The sequence below is a fragment of the Marmota marmota genome, unplaced genomic scaffold (genome assembly GCF_001458135.2).
Source record: "Marmota marmota marmota unplaced genomic scaffold, marMar, whole genome shotgun sequence".
NCBI lineage: Eukaryota > Metazoa > Chordata > Mammalia > Rodentia > Sciuridae > Marmota > Marmota marmota.
In genome coordinates this window covers 27,341,269-27,357,572 of record NW_026000026.1, presented here as the reverse complement: position 1 = coordinate 27,357,572, position 16,304 = coordinate 27,341,269, and the positions used below count along the sequence as shown (strand labels likewise).

Sequence of the window (16,304 nt, the reverse complement as noted above, 5' to 3'; positions counted from 1 at the left end):
TTTATTTTTCTCTTCTTTCTCCTGCATTTTTGGAATTTACATATTAATTATACAAAATAATGATTTTCCTGCTGGCATATTCATGCATGAGTATAATACTATATGATTAAATTCATTCCCTAATACCACTCTATACCCTCATTTAATCCTTCCCCAATTCCCTTTTCTTCCTCTATAGTAATGGCCTCTCTTCTATATTCATTATACCATGTTTCTTTTTTTTTCCATTCTCTTCCTCATATAAGAGAAAACACAACAGTTCCTGTCTCTCTGAGTCTGGCTTATTTCATTTGATATGATGGTTGCCATTTCCATTCCTTTTTCTGCAAATTACGTAATTTCAGTTTTCTTCATGGTTGAATAAAATTTCATTATGTGCCCAGCACAGTAGCATATGCCTTTAATTCTAGCTACTAGCTACTAGCTGAGGCCCTAAGCAACTTAGCAAGACCCTGTCTCAAAATAAAACACTAGAAACAGCTGAGGATATGGTTTACTGGGTAAGTGCATCTGGTCCAATCCCCAATAATAAAAACCAAAAATACTCCATTGTGTATATTTAGTGTACTTTTTTATCCTTCCATCTGTGGACAGACAGGTAGGTGATTTCATAACTTGGTTATTGTGAGTTGTGTTGTGATAAACATGAATGTGCATGTATCTCTACAGTATGCTGACTTTAATAATTCAAGTAAATAACAAAGAAGGTTGTGACTGGATCATATTGTAGTTCTATTTTTAGGTTTTTAAGGAACTTCCATGCCAATTTCCATAGGGGCTTTACTAATTTGCATTTTTCACTAGCAGTGAGTAAGAGTTCCTATTTTTCCCACATTCTTACCAGCATTTATTAACATTTTTTTAGAAAAGGAGAAGAGGTTTATTTAGCACACAGAGTATGAGATTTGAGTGCATAGCAGTGGATCAACTCATTTCTCAGAGCATCACTTCATGGGGTGAGGGAATGCAGGACCAAGTGACCACAGTGTTTGTATCTTGATGGTTACCATTCTGACCAGAGTGAGAAGAAATCACAATGTAGACTGTATTTGCATTTTCTTGATGGTTAAGAATGATGAAAACTTTTTTTGTTAAGTTTGTTGGTCCCTTGTCTTTTAAAAAATACTGTAGTTGAATGTACCTTTAATAGACCTTTATAGTTATACACAGTAGTTGTGTTCATCTTGTCAAACTCATGCATGCATGGAATTCAATTTCAGTTCATGATCTTCTTCTTTCTCCTCCCATTTTTCCTCCTGTCCTGCTTCTCCTCGTCTGTTCTCCATGATCTACTCTCTTTGCTCCTTTGAGAAGTACCTGCTCAGCTCATGTACTCAGTTATCAAATGGGTTATTTTCATTAACATTTTGGTTTGGGGTTTTGAGTTCTTTATATATTCTGGTAATTAATCCTTGTCAGAAGAGTAGCTGGCAAAGATCTCCTCCCTTTATGTGGCTTTCACTTCACTCTTTTATTCATTTCATGTTCTGGGAAGAAGCATTCTAATTTGAGGCTATTCCACAAATCAATTCTTTCTGCCATTTTCTTAGATACACAAGTACTCCCCAGGAAATCTTTGCCTATGTCTATATATTGAAGTATTTCTTTGGTTTTCTTCAAGTAGTTTTAAATTTTATTGTTTTAGACTTGGGTTTTGATCCACTTTGAGTTGACTCTTTTTCAGGGTGGAGTTAGGGGGACTCAGTTCCACACCTCCACACTGAAGGTCCAAGTTTTCTAGCACCAGGTGTTAAAGAGGCCATGTGCTCTCCAGTGTGTGATTTTGAACCTTCTTTTCCCTCTTCCTGTAGTCTCTTCCAGGGTCTCTGATCTCAGATGGTTTAATCTCTCCCTCACTGAAGCCCAGCATTCTCCTACTTCATCCCCATCAAAATCCAGTGCCCACATGTGGGTTTGTCCTTCTTTGTGAGGATTTGAGTACTGGGCACTCTTGTTTGGCCACCAAGGAGCCTCCCCCATGTGAACTATATTAACTGTGGATTGTTCATCAAGCCAACTTTAAGTCCCCAAAAGTAATTTTTGTTGCAGTTTATTATTCCTTATGTTAGAGCAGCTTGCCCACTTTGTAATATTTATAGCAATGAGACCACAACTATGGGAAATAGAGGCAAAGCTTCAGATAAAATGAGGGATGCCCATCTTTCCTCTATTTTACATTTAGTTGCCTTCTGAAGATTATAGGGTCATGTGTTTGAACTTTTTGAATTTCCCACCTGTAACTATAATGTGATTCCCCATATTGCTATGTTCATAAAAGGTTGACTGCTGTATCTAGTTTATGTTAATTAAGTTAAGCTGTGTATTCAGTTATGTATATATACCCCTCCTGTCCTACAATAAACGGCTCCCGCTCCTGCTGTATCAATCTACACAAGTTGCTCCTCACCCCCCGGTTAGTTTGCCCAGCCAGCCGGGCTGCGGCACTGCCCAGAAGCCTTTGTACACTGTTCCAAATGCCTCCTCCCAGGACACCAGCCAGCCCACAGGCCCCTGTTGCATTTCTGCCCAGTCCTTGATGCCCCATGGCTGAGCCTGGACTCGTGGTCCTGAGCAGGGCCCTGGGACCTACCTCTAGACAGCAACTCATGACACCTCCCCAGATGTGATAAGCAAGCCCCACATGACCACGTCAGGATGGCTGTCCTCCATTGCCTTGGGCTTGGCCATCAAGCACCCCTAGTCCTCACTCTCAAAAGTCATTCAGCCATCTTTTTCCTGCCTACCCCTCCTCCCCAGCCTTGTTGAGGTTCTCACATGAAACTCATTCTGGTTTAATAAGGAAAAAATTTTCCCCTTCCTCTTTACCAAAGTGTCCTATGCCTCAAACTCAGCCAGGACAGGGTGTGTGCTATTGCTTCATAATTTGGGGTCCCAGGTAGCCCCACCTGGGGCAAGTAAAGGCTTCTGGGAATGGATGCATAGGAGTCCTCCTAATGTTCTTCTTAACATGAATCACTTTCTTCCTTAGCACTTATGAACAACACTATTGTCCTGGATAAATGCAGTCTTCTCTCTCCATAGAAGAGCAGGATTGTAAAACTGGCCATGAAAACTGAAACCAAAACCCTGGGAAGACATCTCCATAGTGATCATGAAAAATAATCATGGTTCTTCCAACTTTTCAGCATTTGTCAAAATATGAAAAAATATCAGTTAAATGTCAATTTAAACATATAGGGAAACACAAACAATAATAAAATTTGAAACAGAAACACCGAGCGTTAGTGTTTTGTACCTTGGTAAAAACTTATCCAGAGGAGTGTCAAGATGCTGGCCTTGTTCTTCTGTATTTGAGTATGCAAAGCAAGCACCTTTTCTACCTTGGTGAATTATCAGCCCTCTTCAATACCATTGCCCTTTGGGTCACCACCACTCCTCTTGTGTATATGGATAATGTCACCTTCAGTAAGTTTGTCTGTCTGCAAAGGAAAGTCCCCATACGAGATCCATGTCCACACACCACGGCCAGCTGCTTCTGTTCTGACCCACTTGTGCCCAGTTTAATGTCATTTCCATAATTGTCACCTCTCCTGTCCTCACTGTGATTTTTTCTGTGTTGATTAGGTATTTAAATATAGAATGGATCAAAGAGGAAATGAAAGTAGAAATGAAGAATCCTTAGAAGCAAATTCAAACAGAGACACAACATATCTAAATCTCTGGGACACTATGAAAGCAGCTCTAATAGGAAACTCTAAATCATTGAGTGCCTACCTGAGTGAAATAAAGAGATATCAAATAAATAAGGTTATACTCTAACTCAAGGCCTTAGGAAAGGAAGAACAAAATGATTTCAGAAAGAGTAGAGGATAGGAAATCATTAAGATCAGAACAGAAATTATTGCAACTGAGAATGAAAAACAACACAGAGGATCAATGCAAGGAGGAGATGGTTCTTTCAAAAGTTAAATAAGATTGAAAATCCCTCAGCCAAATGACCAGAAAGAAAGAAAAACCCAAATATATCAAATTAGATATGAAAAAAGAAACATCACTGGAAATACTCCTGAAATCCAGAGAAAGCCTGGACACTGTGTACAAAATTCAGACACAAAAAAGTTAGAAAATCTAGAAGACATTGACGAATTCCTAGACATATGTGACCTGCCCAGATTGAACCCAAAAGATATAGAAAACCTAAACAGAACAGTGTCAGGAAGGAAATTCAAACAGCAGTTAAAAGGCTTCCAACAAAGAACAGAGGAGGACCACATACATCATCGGCTAAGTTCTACCACACCTTTAAAGAAAAACTAACATGAGTCCTTCTCTAATTGTGCCATGAAATTGAAAGGGAGGGAGCACTCTATTAAGCTAGTAGAATATTTATATGAAAACCAGACTGAGACAAACGAAATGAACTTCAGGCCAATACCACTGATGGACGTAGATACAAAAATACTTAATGAAATATTACCAACTTGAATGAAAAACACAGCAAGAGGCTAACACAGCATGATAATGGGCTTCATCCCAGGGAAGCTAGGTTGGTTAAACAGTCACAAATCAATAAATGTTGTTCACCACTTAGACAGAATTATGGACAGGAATCACAGGACCATCTCAATAGGTAAAGAAAAGATCTTTTGAATGTCAATTCATGATTAAAATGCTGAAGAAGGTTAGGAAGGAAGAATCTTACCTCAGCATTATAAAAGCTGTGAACCAGAAACGTCAACAAGCATCACACCAAATGGAGAAAATTTAAATGCATTTTCACTAATATAAAGAACAAGTCAAGGTTGTCCACTCTCCCCACTCCTGTGCAATATAGGTCTTGAAACACAAGACAGAGCAATCAGGCAAGAGATGGGAATTAAGGGATACAAATAGGAAGAGAACAAGCCATCTGCTTGGAAATGACATGATGCTGTCACTATAGGATGCCCAAATACTTCATCAGATGATTTCCAGAGATATAAATCAATTCAGCAAAGGAAAAGGACACAAGATTTACCCCCATAAATCAATTGCTTTCCTGTCCTCTAACAGTGATTCAGCCAAGGGAGATATCATCAAAGTTATCCCATTCACACAAACACACAAAAAAATTGAAGGTCACGGTAACTCATCTACTCAAGGATTAAAAGAGCTCTACATGAATATTGAAGAACACTGAAGAATGACATGGAAGAAAAGTGTAGAAGATGCCCATGTTTTTTCACAGGCAGAACTAATATCTCAAAATGGCCATACTACCAAGAGCAGTGGCCATACTACCAAGATTCAATGCAATCCCATCCAAAGGACTATAACATTCCTCCCAAAATTAGAAAAAAAAAATTCTTCAATTCATTTGGATCAAAAAGAGGCACAGAGCAAGAAAAATGATGCAGGGGGCATCAGAATACCTGACCTGAAATTATAGGACAGAACTATAGTAACAAAACCAGCATGGCATTGGCAATAAATAGACATGAAGACCAATGTAAAGGGATATTAAGGCACAGAGACAAACCCACACAGTCACAGCTATCTAGGGATATTTGACAAGAGTGCTAAAAATACACTTTGTAAAAAAGACTCTTTAACAAATGGTACTGGGAAAACTGGATGCTAGATATATGTAGAAAAGGAAAATAGGTCTGTGTCTCTCACCCTGCACAAAAGTCATATCATAATGGATCAAAGACTTGGGAATTAGTCCATAAACCTTGCCAATGCTTAAAGAAAACATAGGGCCATCATTGTAGTGCTGGCCACAACTTCTTTACTGAAAGCCCCAAAGTGCAAAAAAGAAAATCAAGAGTCAATAAGTGGGATGCCATCAGTTAACATCTTGTGTACAGCAAAGGAAATGATGAAGGGAATGAAGAAAGAGCCTACAGAAATGCAGAGGAGCTTTGCCAGCCACTCCCCAACAGGGGACTAGTACTCAGAGTATGTGAAGAACTCCAATATATTCAACCAAAATCGTAATAATAACAATAACCCAAAAAACAAATGGGCCAAAAAACTAAACAGAAACTTCCCAAAAGAAAAAAACACAAAAATACAATATGTACATGAAAAAATGTTCAACATTCCTTGTCATCAGGGAAATGCAAATCTAAACTTCAATATGGTTTCATCTCACTGCAGTCAGACAAATGCCAAGATTATAAATCAAAACAAGTGTTGGCGAGGATGCAGGTTAAATGTTCACTGAAATGTACATTGTTGGTGGACCAGCAAATGAAGGCCACCACTCAGAAAAGCAGAAAGGAGAATCCTCAAATAACTAGGCATAGAACCACCACATGACCCAGCTGTGCCACTCCTTGTATTTTTCCAAAACATCTAAAATTAGCATCCTACAGGGATACAGCCAGATAAAGGTTTATAGCAGCACAGTTCACAATAGCTAAATCATGGAATCAACCAGGTGCCTCTCAATAGATAAATAGATTTTAAAAATATGCTTTTTTTTGGAAATGTGCTCTCTGGTGTCTGCTTCACAATTTGGAGGAAAATTGCTTCTCACTCCATCACGGTCACTTCCTGTTCTCCTCAGCCACAAAGAAGAATGACATCATGGCACTTGACAGTAAGTTGATGGACATGGAGAACATCATGTTAAGGAAAGAAGTCACACTCAGAAAGTCAAAGGTCTAATGTTTTCTCTCAGCTCTGCACACTAGAGTGTAATAAAGGAAAGAAGGAGAGAGGGACAGGATATCACACAGATGTGGGAAAGGTCAGTAGAACAGAAGGAGAGCAAGAGTCAAAGGGGAGGGATGGAAAAGGGAGGAAATGCAGAAGGAATTATTTTAAAATTATGTTAAGTGTAATATAAATAAAACCACAGGGAATTTCACATTTAGGGATAAATCAAAAGAACCAAACAAAAATAAATGAAGACATGAGCAAAAGGAAGTCTAGTAGAAATTAGGAAGGAGGAGGGTGTGGGGTGAGCACTGGAGAGAAAAAGGGAGACCCAGAATTGATCCCTAATTCCATGCACGTATGGTTTTGTCAGGATGAACCCAACTGTTATGGGAACTATGATACTTTACAGAAAAAAAAAAAAGCTTTGCAATGCTTGGCCATGGCGGGAGGTGACCAGTTCCTCCCCAACACTGAGCAGGCCCCAGGACCCCTCCTCCCTCTAGCTGAGTAGCTCTGTGTGTAGCTGCTGCAGAGTGAGGCCACCAGCAAGCCACACCAGGGTCTCAGAGTCAGGAGTCTGTGGCAATCCTGCCTGTCCTGTGACTCCCAAATAGATTGTCACTAAGACCCAGGAAACCACGAGGGGCCTAGGCACAGGCACAGGGAAGGAGGACTTTATCCTGTGAGGTATGTTCCAATTCCTTCCAAAAATGAAGCATGAGAGACCCTTACCCTTTGCTGTCTGTGCTCCTGGTTTCTACATCATAATTTTGGAGGAAATTGCTTGTCACTCTCTCACAGTCACTTCCTCTTGTAATAAGGGACACAGAGTGTCAGTTCCCTCCATAGAGCAGAGTCAGGGATCTCCCCAGCACAGACACTGGGACAGAGAAGGCTCCTCAGGGCTCCACCATGTCTGCACCTGCCTCCGGGCCCCAGCGTCCCTGTCCTGTCCTGCTGCTGACCCTCCTGCTGGGACTCACAGGTGAGTGAGCACTGTCTGGGGAGAGTCCTCTGTCCTGGACCCTAGGTCAGCTCTGCCCATGGACTCCCAGGGACTCAGGACAAACACAGGCTCTGCCATGGAGGCTGGGACAGGGCGTTATCTGGAGCCCAGACCAAGGGTCCTGAAAATGTCACTGTGATGCCTCCCCTACAGCTGGGGTCAGAGACATCACATTAGCTGATGCTTTAAATAGCAGTGACAAGAATGACTTGCATATTATAATACTTCAGCTCACAGAACATCTCTCCAGAGGATCAATGTGTAAATCCTGATAACTTCTGAGATAGCCAAGGTGAGGTGATCTCCTCAAGGCCATGGAGTAAGCGATCTGCCCACCCACCTCTCTCTCATAGTCTGGCCTTGAGGTACATGGCTTTGTCCCATCATACCTTCCCCTCCATTGATTTCCTGCCTCCCACAGGCCCAATAGCCATGGGGACAATCAATGCTGGACTGAAACCTCTAAAACTGTGAGCTCATCCTACTTTTCTCTTCATAAGTGGATTTGTCTCAGGTATTACTTATAGTAATGGAAAGTTGAATGGCACAGGCTGTGACGATGTCCTTACCCTTATCTACATCATAGGGGGCCACTGGAAGGTCCTGGGCCTCAGGAAATCTACTGAGTAATGACTTTCAATTTTTTGAAATCTCACCATGAGCCAGACTCTCTGAAATGCTGTACAGCTCATCAAGTGATCATGACACCCACAGCAGACACTCTGGTCACCCCACCTTACAGATAAGAAGTAGAAGCACCAGGAGCTCCGTGGTCATTCAGGGGCAGTGCTAGGGCTGGGGTTTGGGTGCAGATGCTCTGATCTGGAGCTCGTGGTTCACCCACCATCTTCTCAAACTCTGTGGCCCTGACCCTACATGTGGCCAGACATTGTTTTAATGGTGTGTAGCACGACATCATGGGGTCAGATGTCTGCTTCCAAAGACCTGGGCATCTCATGCTCATCATGTGGTCTAGAGACCCCAAGAGGGTTTGTATCTTGTTTCTTTTCTTTCTTTTTTTCAAGGCAATAAGAAGGGTGCCTGGTTTTAATTTGTATATGAAATTAGTAAATGATGCATATGTAGACTGATTTACACACTTTGTTCAGCTTCTGCCAATGGGTGTAGAGAATGGTAGGGGAAAAGAGTTTGTGGTTTTCTTCTCCTGGGCTCTACTTCCTGCCTATATCTGGAAATATTTCTTGTTTTGCTAAGTATTCTGTGTGGGAAACTCAACTTGTGGCCATTTCTACAAAATGTATCCACTGAAAATCATCTTCTGCAATGAAGGGTTGTGGCACTGAGAAATTCACACACTAAGTACACACTTATTGTACACCTACTGTGTGCAGGAACTGTTACAGAAACTTGCAGTGCATTGAGCATAGAAGAGGCAAAGGATTTGCCCTGTGTGGCTAAGGTACCTCTAGGGACAATGGTGGTGATCAACACATAACAAAGAGGTAAATCGTATCACATATTGAACAGTGATCAATGCGACTTGAAAACTATCAGCGGGATAAGGGAATTGGAGAACGAGTGGGAGAGAGGAACTGCAAATGGGGTCATCTGGACAGGCATCACTGAGAAGGGGAATTTGAGCAGAGATTAAGAGGAGGTGCAGGAGTAGCCCTGAGGTTTTCTGGCAGAAGGGCTTCCTGATAGAGAAACCCCATGTGCACAGGGTGTGAGAGCAAATGTCCCTGTTGTGTTCAAGGGAGTTCCTCTCACTTTGATTAAAATGGGAGCCACTTCCAGGTGTGGAGCAGAGAGGTGAGTTGCCCTGAGCTCAGGAGGCTGCCTGGGCTTTGCAAGGTGTGTTGTCCTTGGTTCCCATGCTTTAGAGGGGGGCTCTGGTTAAGGAGTGGTAGGCAGCCACATCCCACTGAGTTCCAGGGTGTATGACAGGTGGCTTTGCCATTCCACAGTCCACGGATTTCCATTACGTCCATTAGGTTAATTCTTAGGGCTCCAGCTAGCCAAGGGGCCTGGTGGAAGGTGACCCCTGAGATACCCAGGCTTTGTGTAAGGGTCTAAGCTTAGGGAAGTCACCCCATCCTAGGCCAGATGGTCTAGGTTTTGCTTTATCTTCTTCTGATGATGCTTTCGTAGCTGTGGGAGTAGTTGAGGTGATCAGTGTTTATGGAGCATGTAAGCCCTAGAGAGCCAAGGGGTCAGCAGACATCTGTTGTTTTCATGATATGTAGACAATTCCGTGATGGGAAGAATTTCCCAAAGCCATGGGGTAGTTTATGATCCTGGTGAGTGGTCCAGTGCCTCCAAGGGGTATTTCTGTCTGCTGCTTAAATGGAATAACAGGGGTGTGTGTTCGTCTTTTTTAATTTTTTATTTATAGTTATACATGACAGTAGAATGTATTTTGTCATATTATACATGCATGGAGTATAACTTCCCATTCTTGTGGTTGTACAAGCTGTGGGATTACACTGGTTGTTCATTTACTGTACCAATTTGCAGCCCCATCATTAATGTTTGAGTGAACCTTTTCCCCACATCCTTGCCAACATTTTATTGTGACTTGAGTTATTGATAATTGCCATTCTGACAGGAGTGAGATGGAATCTCACTGTAGTACTAATTTACGTTTCTATAATTGCTGGAGATGTTCAACATTTCTATGAAGCAACGGTTCAGTTCCTTTCCCATTTATTTGTCTGTTTGTTAGTTTGTTTGTTTTTTGTGTTAAGTTTCTGAATTCTTTATATATCCTGGAGATCAATGCTGTATCTAAGGTGCTAGTGGCAAAAATTTTCTCCCATTCTGTAGGATCTCTGTTTACCTTCTTCATGTTCCCCCTGCTGTGAACAAGCTTTTTAGTTTCATATCATCCCTTTTATTGATTCTTAATTTTACTTCTTGACTTTAGGAGTCTTGTTGAGGAATTTGGTTCCTAAGCTGATATGATGGAGAGTTGGGCCTACTTTTTCTTCTAGCAGGCACAAGGTCTCTAGTGTAATGCCTAGGCCCTTGATCCAGGTGGCTTTGCCATTCCTACAGTCCACAGATTTCCATTATATACATTGAGTTGAGTTTTGTGCAGGGTTAGAGATAGAGGTTTAATTTTGCTACATGTAGCTGTCCAGTTTTGCCAGTACCATTTGGGAAGAGGCTATCTTTTCTCCAGTGTAGGTTTATGGTGCCTTGTCTAATATGAGAGAACTTTGTATGTGGGTGCATCTGTTTGTCTTCTATTCTCTACCATTGGTCTTCATGTCTGTTTGGGTGCTGAAACCATGCTGTTTTTGTCCCTATGGCTCTGTAGTATAATTTAAGATCTGCTCTTGTGATGCCTCCTGCTTCACTTTTCTTGCTGAGGATTATTTTGCTATTCTGGGACTCATTTTTTCAAATGAATTTCACAGTTGCTTTTTCTACTTCTATGAAGAATATTATTGGAATTATAATATGTATTGCACTAAATAGGCATAGTGCTTTTGGTAGCATAGCCATTTGACAATATTAACTCTGCCTATCAAAGAACACAGGAGATTTTTCCACATTCTAAGGTCTTATTCTATTTCTTTCTTTAGTGTTTTGCGCTGTTCATTGTAGAGGTCTTTCACCTCTTTTTTAGATTGATTCCCAAGTATTTTTAATGCCATTCTGGATGGGATGATTTTCTTAATTTCTATTTCAGTTAATTCATCACCGATATATAGGAATGTAATTTATTTATGAGTGTTAATTTTATATCCTTCTGCTGTCTGAATTCATTTCTGAGAAATGTTTTCTGGTGAGATTTTTTGAATCTTCTATGTATAGAATCATGTCAGTGACAAACAGAGATGGTTTCAGTTCTTCTTTTTCTATGCATATCTTTCTAATTCCTTTCTTCTGTCTAATTGCTCTGGCTAGAGTTTCCAGGATGATGTTGAATAAAAGTATTGAGAGGGCATCCCTGTCTTGTTCCAGTTTATAGAGGGAATGCTCTCAGTTTTTTATTATACAGAATGGTGTTGGCCTTGTGTTTTGCATATACAGCTTTGAATGTTCCCATTATCGCTAGTTTTCCTAGTGTTTTGAATATGAATTAATTCTGAATTTTGTCAAATATGTTTTCTGTATCTATTGAGATAATAAATAATCTTATATTTAGGTCTATTGACATGATGAATCACATTTATTGATTTCCATATGTTGAACCGACCTTGCATTCCTGGGATGAACCTCACTTGATCATGGTACATTATCTTTTTAATATGTTTTATGTTATGTTTTTATTAAGAATTTTTGTATCTATATTCACCAGGGATATTGATCTGAAATTTTCTTTCCTAGATGTGGCTTTGTCTGGTTTTTGGTATTAAGATGATACCAGCCTCATATAATGAGTTTGGAAGGGTTCCCTCCTTTTCTATTTCATAGAATAATTTGAGGAGCATTGATGTTATTTCTTCTTTGAAGATCTGTTCAAGCTAGGCTGAGAATCTATCTGGTCTTGGGCTTTTCTTTATTGGTCAGCTTTTGATGACATCTTTATTTCTATGTCTTTCTGATTCAATTTGGGTAGGTCATATATGTCTCAAAATTTGTCAATATCTTCAAGATTTTTTATAAGAGTTTATATTTTCAAAATAGTTTCTGATTATCTTCGGCATTTCAGTAGTGTACATGGTAATATTTCCTTTTTATTACAATTTTTTATAATTTGAGTTTTCTTTCTCTTTCTCTGTGTTAGCTTGGCTAAGCATTTATAGCTTTTATTTCTTTTTCCAAAAACCAAACTTTTCTTTTTCAATGTTTAAAATTGTTTTTGTTTCAATTTTATTGACGTCATCTCTTAATTATTTCCTGTATTTTTCTGTGTTTGGTGTTGATTTTTTTCTTGTTTTTCTAGGTCTTCAGATACAATACTAAGTTTTTATTTTGTGACTTCTGTTCTTTTAATGAATGAGCTCAATGCAGTGAACTTTCCTCTTAGCACTGCCTTCACAGTGTCCCAGAGTTTTGACATGTTGTTTTACTCTTCTTGTTTACCTCTAAATATTTTTTTATTTCATCTCTGATTTCTTCTACTATCCATTGGTCACTCAAATGTGTATTTTTTTTCCTCATGTGTTAGAGTAGTTTCTATTTTTTATCATTGATTTCTTATTTTATTCCATTCTCATTTCATCAACTGTGGGGTACCAGAGTAGAGAATATACAATTGTTTTATTCCCTCAAGCAGTACAATTCATACAACATCTCACTTCTTAAGACAGCATTAAGCTAGAGTAGCCTGGGCTCTGGGGTTGCTGGGATATACTGTGAGATCCTTCTCTAATGCATAGCTACTTTGGAGACTCCAGACTGCTCCCTAACTGGGCTCCAAGCTTATGTTGATAGTGAATCTTTTTTTTTCCACTTTTTTTCTGGTTGTATGTAAAGTATATTCACACCATTCGTATCTTCATACATGAACTTAGGGTAATGTTGTCCATCTCATTCTGCCATCTTTTCTACCCCCATGTCCTTTTCCTTCCCTGCACAACCCTTTCCCTATCTAGAGTTTGTCTAATCCTCCCATGCTCCCCTTCCTAACCCCTGTGAATCAGCCTCCTTATATCAGAGAAAAAATTTGGCATTTGTTTTTGTTTTGTTTTGTTTTTGTTATTGGCCAACTTCACTTAGCATTCTCCATCCATTTACTTGCAAATCCAATAATTTTATGTCTTTTAATGCTGAATAATATTCCATTGTGAATATACACCACATTTTCTTCATTCATTCATCTTCTGAAGGGCACCAATATTGGTTCCACGGTTTAGCTACTGTGAATTGTGCTGCTATAATCACTGATGTGGCTGTGTCCCTGTAGTACGCTGTTTTTAAGTCCTTTGGGTATAGACCAAGGAGTGGGATAGCTGGGTCAAATGGTGATTCCATTCCCAGTTTTCCAAGGAATCTCCATACTGCTTTCCATATTGGCTGCACCAATTTGCAGTCCCACCAGCAATGTATGAGTGTGCCTTTTCCCCCATATCCTCACCAAAACTTATTGTTGTTGGTATTCTTAATAGCTGACATTCTGACTGCAGTGAGATGAAATCTTAGAGTAGTTTTGATTTGCATTTCTGTAATTGCTATACATGTTGAACATTTTTTCATATATTTGTTGATTGATTGTATATCATCTTGTGAGAAGTGTCTGTTCAGTTCCTTGGTCCATTTATTGTTTGGATTATTTGTGGGTTTTTTTGGTGTTAAGAATTTTGACTTCTTTATATATGCTAGAGATTAGTGCTCTATCTGATGTACAAATGGTAAAAATTTGTTCCCAAGATATAGGCTCTCTATTAACCTCACTGATTGTTTCTTTTGCTGAGAAGCTTTTTAGTTTGAATCCATTCCATTTGATGAATCTTAATTTTAATTTTTTGCACTATGGGAGTATTATTAAGAAAGTCAGGGCCTGATCTAAGATGATGGAGATTTGTGCCTACTTTTTCTTCTATAAGTCACAGGGTCTCTTCTTTAATTCCTAGATCCTTAATCCACTTTCTGTGCATGGTGAGAGATAGGGGCTTAATTTCATTTTGTTGCATATGGATTTCCAGTTTTCCAGCACCATTTATTGAAGAAGTTATCTTTTCTCCAATGTATGTTTTTGGCATCGTTGTCTAATATAAGATAACTGTAACCATGTGGGCTAGTCTCTGTGTCCTCTATTCTGTACTGGTAGACTTCTTCTACCAGTCTATTTTGGTGCCAATACCATTGCTGTTTTTGTTACTATTGCTCTGTAGTATAGTTTAAGGTCTGGGATAGTGAGGCCACCTACTTCACTCTTCCTGCTAAGGATTGCTTTAGCTATTCTGGGTCTCTTATTTTTCCAGGTGAATTTCATGACTGCTTTTTCTATTTCTATGAGGAATGTCACTGGGATTTGGATTGTAATTGCATTAAATTTGTATAGTGCTTTTGGAAGTATGGTCATTTTGTTAATATTAATTCTGTCTATCCAAGAGCAAGGTAGATCATCCCATCTTCTAAGATATTCTTTGATTTCTTTCTTTAGCATTCTGTAGTTTTATGCTTGTAGAGGTCTTTCACTTATTTCATTAAGTTGATTCCCAAGTATTTTTTTGAGGCTATTATAAATGGGGTAGTTTTCCTCGTTTCCCTTTCTGAGGATTTGTCACTGACGTACAGAAATGCCTTTGATTTATGGGTATTGATTTTATATCCTACTACTTTAATGAATCCATTGACTAGTTCTAGAAATTTTCTGGAGGAACATTTAGGGTCTTCTATGTATAGAATCATATCATCGGCAAATAGTGCCAATTTGAGTTCTTCTTTTCCTATGTGTATCTCTTTAATTTCTTTCATCTGTTTAATTTCTCTGACCAGTATTTCAAAAACTATGTTCAATAGAAGTGGGGAAAGAGGGCATCCCTGTCTTGTTCCAGTTTTTAAAGGGAATGACTTCAATTTTTTTCCATTTAGAATGATGTTGTCTGGCGCTTAGCATAGATAGACTTTTTGATGTTGAAATATGTTCCTGTTATCCCTAATTTTTCTAGTGTTTTGAATATAATGGGGTGCTGTATTCTGTGAAATGCTTCTTCTGCATTTATTGGGATAATCATATGATTCTTATCTTTAAGGCTATTGATGTGATGAATTACATTTATTGATTTCTATATGTTGAACCAATCTTGCATGCCTGGAATGAAACCCACTTGATCATGGTGCACAATCTTTTTGATATGTTTTTATATTTGATTTGCCAGAATTTTATTTAGAATTTTTGCATCTAGGTTTATTAAAAATATTGGTCTAAAGTTTTCTTTTTTTTTTTTTTTTTTTTGCTGTGTTTCTTTGCCTGGTTTTGGAATCAGGGTGATATTGACCTCATAGAATAGTTTAGAAGCTCTTCCTCTTTTATTAATTTCCTAAAATAAATTGAAGCGTATTGGTATTAGTTCATCTTTAAAGGTATTGTAGAACTTGGCTGTGTATCCATCTGGTCCTGGGCTTTTCGTGGTTGGTAGACGTTGATGGCATCATCTATTTTATCACTGGGAATTCATCTGTTTAAATTGTGTATATAATCCTGATTCAATTGGGGCAAATTATATGACTCTAGAAATTTTTCAATGCCTTCATTATTTTCTATTTTATTGGAGTACAAGTTTTCAAAATAATTTCTAATTATCTTCTGTATTTCAGTAATGTCTGTTGTGATATTTCCTTTTTCATCATGTATGTTGGTGATTTGAGTTTTCTCTCTCTTTCTCTCTGTTAGCATGTCTAAGGGTCTGTCAATTTTACTTATTTTTTCAAAGAACCAACATTTTGTTCTGTCAATTTTATTCAATTGTTTCTTTTGCTTCAATTTCATTGATTTCAGCTCTGATTTTAATTACTTCCTATCTTCTACTGCATTTGGTGTTGATTTGTTCTTCTTTTTCTAAGGCTTTGAGATGTAAAGTGAGGTCATTTATTTGTTGACTTTTTCTTCTTTTAAGGTATGAACTCCATGCAATGAGCTTTCCTCTTAGTACTGCTTTCATAGTGTCCCAGAGATTTTGATATGTTGTATCTGTGATCTCATTCTCCTCTAAAAAATTTTTAATCTCCTTGATGTCTTCCGAAACCCATTGTTCATTCAGTAACATATTATTTAGTCTCCAGGTGTTGGAGTGGATTTTCTTTCTTTTTTTTTTTTTTTTTTTGGGAC

At 38.7% G+C, this 16,304-nt stretch overlaps 1 protein-coding gene across 7 annotated transcripts in view; it reads left to right on the top strand.

Moving 5' to 3' along the window:
- Positions 1-16,304, top strand: part of LOC107143070 (signal-regulatory protein beta-1-like) — a 110,218-nt gene that overhangs the window by 37,722 nt on the left and 56,192 nt on the right. The window contains exon 1 of one of the 7 annotated variants that reach the window (XM_048811192.1): positions 7,420-7,594. The exons of the other annotated variants lie outside the window; for them this stretch is intronic. Coding sequence (XP_048667149.1) covers positions 7,522-7,594 — 73 coding nt within the window. The 5' untranslated portion in view covers positions 7,420-7,521. Of the gene's footprint in view, positions 1-7,419; positions 7,595-16,304 lie in introns of those variants that run through there. 7 annotated transcript variants of the gene reach the window in all.